The following is an 8,591-nucleotide window of genomic DNA, read 5'->3' as shown; positions in this document are numbered from 1 at the left end:
CCCCGCAGGCCGGGCTGACGCAGCCGGTGGCGGGTTTGTGGCTGCTCGCAACCTGCGGACAGGCTGGCTTGGCTTCCTCTCCCGGAGGGGAGATTCGTGCCTTTTTCTCGCCCAGAGAGAATGAAGACTAGTGAAGAGAAGCGAGTCAGAGGACCGAGGACTGTGTCCCTGCTAATCTCTCCGCAGCTGCTCAGATGGTCGTCTGCCCGGCCAAAGTCTAGCTTCTCGGTCAGTGAGAGACACAGCCAGTTCTTGATGATTCAGAAACAATGCCAGTGGGTGGTGTTCTGCTGCCTGCATCTCACTGCCAGGGGGAGTGAAGAGATAGTGAGACAGATAAAGTCCAGTCTTCAAATATTATTTATAACTACAGGCCCGGTGCACGGATTACAGGGGTGGGGGGTGGGGGTCTCAGCCCAGCCTGCACCCTCTCCAATCCAGGGCCCCTTGGGGGATGTCTGACTGCGGGAATCGGGGGCCAACCAGGCAGTTGGACTTCCCTCTCACAATCCGGCCGGCTGGCTCCTAACTGCTCACCTGCCTGCCTGACTGATCACCCCTAACCATTCTACATGCCTGCCTGATTGCCCCTAACTGCCTCTGCCCAGCCCCTGCCACTGCAGCTTTGTCTGGAAAGATGTTTGGAATGATGTCTGGAAGGTCGTTTGGCTGTCTAGTCTAATTAGCATATTACACTCCCCCTGCCGGCCTGGTCACTCCCAACTCCCCCCCCTGCGGCCTGGTCGCCCCATGCAGCCTGCTGTTTGGTTGTTACTGTTACTGTGACGGCGTCCCAGACAATTTGCACCTTCCTCTATTATTAGTATAGCTATATCATGGACAGAGGTTGATATAAACATCTAAAATGGTTTTTGGGCATTGCTCAGTGACTTTTAGCTGTATGTACTAAGCCATTGTGGGGTGCAAAATATGAGGTAGAAAAATTCTAACAGGTGGCATAACTGGGACAGTATAGCCATGTTTAAGCTGCGGTATATTAAGTGGTTATTAACTTTTTAAAGTCATGGACACCTTTTGAGAATACGGAAATCATACTTTCCCTAGAAAAATATGCATACATATAAAATGTGCCTATGAATCAGGATTCACAGGCATTCCCTAGATTAAAGACACGGGATAGAAAATACTTGATTAAATAAGTGGAAATAAAATAATTATTTAAGGTGAAAGTGAGATATTCTTTCAGCTTTTTAAATATTAAAGCATCCCTAGTTTATTATGGTGCTAAAACAAGATGAATCACTTTGTTACTTGTTCAAATTCCTTGAAAGAATTGATCAGGCCTTCAAAATTGCTTTTGAGATGCAAAATGTGGGGAGCTTTCTTTCTTTGGTAGCTGTCAGGAGTCCCAGTGACCGGTGGGTGTAGCACCTGGAGGAACAGGTGAAATAATCTACTTAATATATAACTATTAGTTATCTGTTATCTGAATGGAAACCTTTGAGTTTTTAAAGCATTTTGTTGCCATAGAGCAGGGTCAGAAACTGGTTTTCAAGGGTTGGGTTCAATTATATGAAATTGTTCCAAAAAATCTGTAAGTATGTGCCTACATAGAAAGTATAATTTATTGTCATCCAAACTTCACAGACTTTTGGAGTTTGTGTTTTCTGATTTATTTTTTTTTCATTTTCTTTTGGTACTTGTTCATAATATTCACAAGTGAACTAAGTCCTTCTTTTTGACACATCATTTTGCCTTGGCTTTTATGACATATGGTTTCTTTCTCCTCTGAACACTCCTTTCCATGTTCTTTGCATGTTGATTGTCCTTCACCAGGGTATTAAATGTAGCAGTTCTTCAAGCTAAAATGGGAATGTGGAATTAGTTTGTTCTCATATATTTCATTTTTAATGAGAATAGATCAACTTGATGAAGGTGAGTTGAGAGTGAGTGTGCAGTAAAGCAAAAATAATTTATTGATACATGTTTTTAGCTTAGGCCAGCTCTCATTCAGTCTTACAATGCCTTTTCTGAAAAGCTTCCAGAGAAGAAAAATCCCTGGTCAAGAGCAAAATCATGACCTATGTAGAAGTCACCTACTGTAGTAAATATAAAAAATGATGTCAGCATGATCCAAGGAGGTAGGTAGATAGTACAAAAGATATTTCAACCCCACATGAACTTAAAGTGCAGAGCAAGCCAAAAAGTTTTGGGTTTATAAAAGTATTTGTGTATGTATCTATAAAACATTGTGTGTGTATATATACACATACATACATATATATATTCTCACATGTTTTTAAGATAATGTAAAAGTAGTTATCTTATTTTATTCTCATACTCAAAATAAGGGGAACATAATTTTTTTACCTAAAAAATGATTATAGCAATTTTTTCTTGTTAGCCAGGCCAGTGTTGCTCAGTGGTTGAGCATCAACCCATGAACCATGTGGTCACTGGTTTGATTCCTGGTCAGGGCACATGCCCAGGTTGTGGGCTCGATTCCCTGAAGGGGCCGTGTAGGAGGCAGTTAATCCATGTTTCTATCTCTCTACCCCTCTCCCTTTCTCTCTGAAAAATCAATAAAAAAACATCTTTTTTAAAAAAGAAAGAAAATATAATCACCTTACATGTTTTGTGATGTATGGTCTAAAGAATGGATTACCTCTTCATCCCATACCATTGTCTCCACTGCCAAATATATTCACTGTACTTCGTCAGGTATAAAACTTGAACCTAAATTTAAAAATAACTAAAACCATTCTTTAAAAAAAAAACACTGAAGTGTCCTGAATGTATGATTCATGTAAAGCCAGTCAAATGGATCAGCTATATTTTAAACTTTTCTCTGCTTTCTCCCCCCAGGTTTTGACATTATGGCAGGGAGGCATCAGAATCGCAGTTTTCCTCTTCCAGGAATTCTTTCCAGTGGTCAAGTATATACATTTGGAAATTGTACAGAGAGTGATGTTTTGGAGGAGGATGCTGAAGTATATGAGCTTCGATCCAGAGGAAAAGAGAAAATCCGAAGAAGTACATCAAGAGATAGACTAGATGACATTATAGTATTAACAAAAGATATACAGGAAGGAGATACTTTAAATGCAATAGCCCTCCAATACTGTTGTACGGTAAGTTTTGATTTTGCAATAGCAGTCCAAAATAAATTATTTGTACATAACACAAATTGAAATAAATTCTGTGCCTTTTTATTTTGCTCCTCCTCCCCTTTTCTTCTTTCCAAAGAAATCTTTTTTTTTTTTTTTTAAGCAGGCTTAATTCACTTTATTTTTCTTGTATAAAATTATGTGGTGTATCCTGTTGGTGGATGTTAACTTTTTAAATTTTTAAGTGAATACTTGATTTTCTTGTTATTCCTAAATCCATGCTTCTATTTTCAGTACTGAATAACACCCAAATATGTTATCTTTTTCTCCTTATCCAAGTAATAAGAGAATGTAAAATCATATAAGGAAGTTTTTCCTTGCCCCAGTTTCCTGAGATAGCACATTGTGTATCTTTTCATACCTTTTTTCTGCTTTTAAGAATACATATATATAAAATTCATGGGAGGTTGGTGGTTTTTGTGTTTTTAAAATTGGTTTATAACATGCCTGTTATTCTGCAAGTTGCTTTTGCCTTTTTCACTTCTTAGTTTATCATGGATATTCCCTCATAGATCTAACTTGTTATTTTATATATATAATTTTCCATAGTATGGATGTACCATAATTATTAAGCCATTCTCATACTCATGGGTAGTCAGGATTTTCGCTGAGTTTTCTATTGTGCTGTACATATCTTTACAACTATATCTTTAAATTGAGGTACTTTTATTTCTGTAGAATAGATTTCCAAAAGTGGGATTGATAAAGGAAAAGTATATTTCTTATTTTAGTAGATACTAAACTAGTTTAAACCCATTTTATACCTGTGTCATTTCAATCTTGCATCTTTAGCATGAAATCTGTTTTCATGTAAACACACTGATAGGGAAACTGTTTAGAACATTGGTTTTCAAACTTTTTGTTCTCATACGTCCAATAGAATTTTGAAATGTATGTACCTCGCACATTTATTTTTAATTTAAATTCTTTATTGTTTAAAGTATTACATGTCTCCTTTTTACCCCACAGACCTCTCCCCAGCCACGCCTCCCGCCCCCCAGTACCTTGTACATTTTAAAGTGAACTTCTTAAATACTTCCTAATAACTTAAAATAGCTATTACAAAGATATCATTTCTATAAAGTCAGTATTGATATTTAAAAATAAGACTGTTAGAATAGTTTTGAAATGTATGCATGGAATTCTAAATATTTAGGATTTGCTACCTGAAATTATTCATGTAAAATATAGATATAATATATATGCTTTTTTATAAGTATGAAATTTCATACCAGTTTTTTCTCTTTGATTAATATTTTCATCCTCACCCCCAAAATTTTTCAAAATGTAAATTATTGCTATACTTGCAAACATTTTATGATTACCTGTCATAGTTACCTGAAATAGAAACACACACATACAGGATGTCCCCCCCAAAAATGTGTACACACTTTCATAGCTGATAGTTGGTGAGTTGTATGAGTTCTTTGTATATTTTGGATATTATCCCCTTGTCAGAGCTGTTGTTTGCAAATAACATCTCCCATTTGGTTAGTTGTCTTTTTGTTTTGTTGGTTGTTTAATCTTTTTGTTTTGTTGGTTGTTGATGAAATCATTTGCTTTAAGAAAAAACAATCTTGAGGTAGTCAAATGACAAAGACCCTTTATCTTTACTGTCTCTCATCTCCTCTTTACTCTTCAATCCTCTCTCCCTGCTCCCACACACATACACTTCAAGGGAGATGATTTTTCCCACAAGAAATTCTGTCTTCATTGGACTTGATCAGTAATCTGCCATTGATCCAGTTCACCACTCCCTCCTAAAAACTCTCTTTGTTTGACCTGGATACTGCAGGTTTCTGATTTTCCTGTTACTGATATTTAAGAATAGCTGATATTTACATAACATACTATATACCACTTTTCTAAATGTTCTTTCATTGATTAATCTTTACAACAACCTTATATGGTAAGTAGTAGTATCACTGTCATTTTACATGTGGAAACTGGATTTCAGAGGTTAAACACCTTGCCCCAAATCATACAGCTGGAAAGTGTCAGAGCAATCGTTCAAACCCAGATAGTCCATGCTTTTAATAACCACCCTCATCTATTACTTTCCTGGTCACTCTTAATCTCCTTTGTGGATTTCTCTTACTCAACATACCTCTCAAATGTTGGTGTTCCTTAGGGGTCTTTCCTATGTTACCTTTTACTCCTGTCTTTTTCTAGTGAATCCATCCTACTCTTGTTGCCATTTTGCTGGTAAACCACAAATATATATCTCTAGTTGAGATCATTCATCTGCATTTCAGACATATATGCTGGAATCTACTTAAATAGCTGACATCAGGCTGTTAAACATGGGAGATAGTAAAAAGTTAGTTGGTGATTTCCTAAGACTGGTAGATCAAAAGTTGTGTAGAACTGTTATCCACAAATAAAATACAATCTCTCTGGGTATGATAACTTAATACTACTAATAATTAAGCAACTCTTTTTTCCCCCTCTCCGAAAATAAGTGGGATGAATGATTATTGCTACCTCTATTTTGATTTAGAATTCAATGGAATGTTTTGTTTTGTTTTGTTTTAACAGGTAGCAGATATCAAGAGGGTCAACAATCTCATCAGTGATCAAGACTTTTTTGCCCTTAGGTCTGTCAAAATTCCAGTAAAAAAGTTTAGTTCATTGACTGAAACACTTTATCCTCCAAAAGGAAGACAGGCTTCACGTCCTTCATCTGTTGAATACGTTCCGGAGCAACAGGAAATTTTGTCACTTAATGATTCTCTTTCTTCCAGTGAGTCAGCTGGTAGCTTTTTAAAAGAAGTAGACCGAGACATAGAACAATTAGTAAAATGTACAGACACCAAAAGAGAGAACCTTAACGAGGTGGTGTCTGCCTTAACAGCACAACAGATACGTTTTGAACCTGATAACAAAAACATTCAACGAAAGGATCCTTATTATGGAGCAGACTGGGGAATAGGATGGTGGGCAGCTGTAGTGATAATGCTGATAGTGGGTATAATAACGCCAGTATTTTATTTGCTCTATTATGAAATTTTAGCTAAAGTGGATGTTAGTCACCATTCAACAGTGGATTCTACACATTTGCATTCAGGAGTCACACCCCCATCACAGCCGAGAGAAATGGAAAATGGAATTGCTCCAACTAAAGGAATACCATTTGGCCAACAAGATGATCATAAACTGCATAGTCACAATTCTCAGTCTCCTGATGCTCAACACAAAACATAGCAATTAGCTCGTAATTACAGTGTTTATGGTCACAGGTTCATCTGGAATGTGGTGAATCAGTTATATTCAATAACCACTTCAAAAGCAGAAATTAGGAAGATTGAAGATGCTTTTGTTTTTCAGGGTTTTTTTGAGCCATTTACAAATGGATTGAGTATAAAATTCCTGCAGTTGTTAGTTGTTGATATTGAGAACAGTAAATTTATATGTTGTATCAATGTTTAAAGCAAAAATGTATTTTATGTGTCCAGGAAGTTCTTAACTTGGAAAACATTTTTCTTATTCAAGACCAGTTATGTTTAAATTTTATTTAAATAATTAAGGTTATTAATGTTTATTAAGTAGAATAATGATAGCACCAGATATCTGCAACTGAAGAAAATTTACTACTGTGAACCATCAAAATATTTAGTTGCAAAAGTTTGTAAAATTATTTATGATAGCACATACTCACTATTCTATTTTAAAACTTTTGAAAACAAGTGTAGCACATATGCTATGAAGACGTAAGTAGACACAGAAGTAGGAAAGCGATGTGTGATGTCTGTAATAGAGGCTAAGATAGAAATTAAATATTTTTAAGCCCTAAAATAATGTGTTATGGTTGAGAAGCTGCCAATTGGTCACTAGAACACTGGATTAGGTAAAAAACCTAAAGTGATCCTTGTCTCTTAAAAAGAGTGCTGCCTCCGCTTTTGATTTTTAAGTCATTGGCCTGATATTTGAAGCACTTTTGCAATTCTTTGAAAAGTGTTATACTTGTATAGGTTAGCATAATTTAGAAAGTAATTTCCTACATACTGTGATAAGATGTTGCTGTGTTACATACGGTAACATGCCTTAATTACATTTAATGCCTTATAAAAATATGTAAGCTAATATTTTTAGAATTAAAAGGCATTATTTCAGATGGTCCAGTGGGATTCATTACATAGGCTGTATAAATTTGCCTCCACTTTCACTATCAAGCACAAATTAATGGGGTCAAAACAAGTTTTCACTGTCTGCCTCTGATGTCTGTTGCAGAAAATGGTTCATTAAGCAAAAGCAAGAGTAAAGACACCTTTGGCATTAGCAATAACAGACACTGCTTTATTTGTTGATACCTTAAACTTTTTCAAAGAGAAAAATGTTCAACTTAAATCTTTTTTCCCCTTGAACTATAGCATGAAATTGAGAAACAGAAGCCAAAAGTGTACGGGGCCACTTTTTAAAATCTGCTATGGATCTGCCAGATAAACATTTGCATACTGATTTCATATAGTTTTTTAAAGTATGTGTTTTTTAAAAATGTAACTAAAATGATTCATTAGAAGCAAGAGTTGGTGGAATCTGGATTGCCTGTTTTATGTATAATAAAGTATGTACCTTAAGATCTATAATACAACCTCATTTTCTGGGCATTATTTCCTAATTTTAATGTTTCAGCTTTTTGACCACTTTGTATTTCAAACTCTAATCTTGATACAAAGTGGTGTAAATAAGCATATGTGGTAAATAGGATTTCATGTATCTTCAGCAGCAAAGTGTAAAAAGACAGGACAAAGACGTGAAGTAACAAAGCCTTTGCATATGTTTGAGGACCTTAGATAATGACCAAAAAGTGTTAATGTGTAAATTGTAGCAAATTGATTCTTTGAGTAACTCTTTAGTTTAAAATGTAAAAAATTATTTTAATGTGCCTTGGGCATCTTGAGGAGTGTGATCTTTGTAATTTATGCTCAATGTTAACTTGGTCAGTTTACATTGTATTTATTAAGCCTGCTGAAAAATCAAGTTTTAGGGAAGAAAATACCAATATTTTAAGGTAGAATGGATTAGATGTCCTTTGAAGAACTTTGTTTACATCAAAGTGATGAAATTAAGGAAAGTCAGTGATTCCTTTTTGCTAGTGGTACTTTGAGATTGTGATAGAGAGATCTGGTTCCCAGGATAAGTTATTTTTAAAGTAGTGAGGTGTACTGTGTATTCATTAGTGTCCTATTCCTTGAAGCACACATTACACCTGAATTATATATTTTTAATTGAATATAATTTGAATTATAATTCTGTTATATATAGAATTATCGATTCTAATTGTGTCATTTTTAAAAGAAAAAATTCCTAAACATTTAGTAGAGAATAATTTAGCTTTTAAAAAGTACTAATATACCTCAAAACTTGTAGCAAATGCAGATTACTTTGTAAAACTTAATAAAATAAGAAAAATTGTGAATTTTAATTGTGTTGAAACCCTTATTTGAATTTACTTTGAGGTTT

General features: G+C 35.2%; 2 protein-coding genes across 2 annotated transcripts in view; one reads left to right on the top strand and one right to left on the bottom strand.

Moving 5' to 3' along the window:
- Positions 1–6: 6 nt before the first annotated feature.
- On the top strand, positions 7–7,719 carry LYSMD3 (LysM, putative peptidoglycan-binding, domain containing 3). The gene is made up of 3 exons (XM_005871495.2): positions 7–228; positions 2,827–3,092; positions 5,667–7,719. The coding sequence occupies exons 2-3, from the start codon at positions 2,838–2,840 to the stop codon at positions 6,330–6,332; spliced, it is 921 nt and encodes a 306-aa protein (XP_005871557.1). The 5' UTR covers positions 7–228; positions 2,827–2,837; the 3' UTR covers positions 6,333–7,719.
- The window catches only part of POLR3G (polymerase (RNA) III (DNA directed) polypeptide G (32kD)), a 44,333-nt gene continuing 37,353 nt past the window's right edge, over positions 1,612–8,591 (bottom strand). The window contains exon 9 of the mRNA XM_014543958.1: positions 1,612–1,823. The gene's annotated coding sequence lies outside the window, so the exon portion shown is untranslated. The remainder of the gene's footprint in view (positions 1,824–8,591) is intronic.

Source organism: Myotis brandtii, unplaced genomic scaffold (genome assembly GCF_000412655.1).
Source record: "Myotis brandtii unplaced genomic scaffold, ASM41265v1 scaffold344, whole genome shotgun sequence".
Lineage (NCBI taxonomy): Eukaryota > Metazoa > Chordata > Mammalia > Chiroptera > Vespertilionidae > Myotis > Myotis brandtii.
This window is presented reverse-complemented; position numbering and strand designations above follow the sequence as displayed.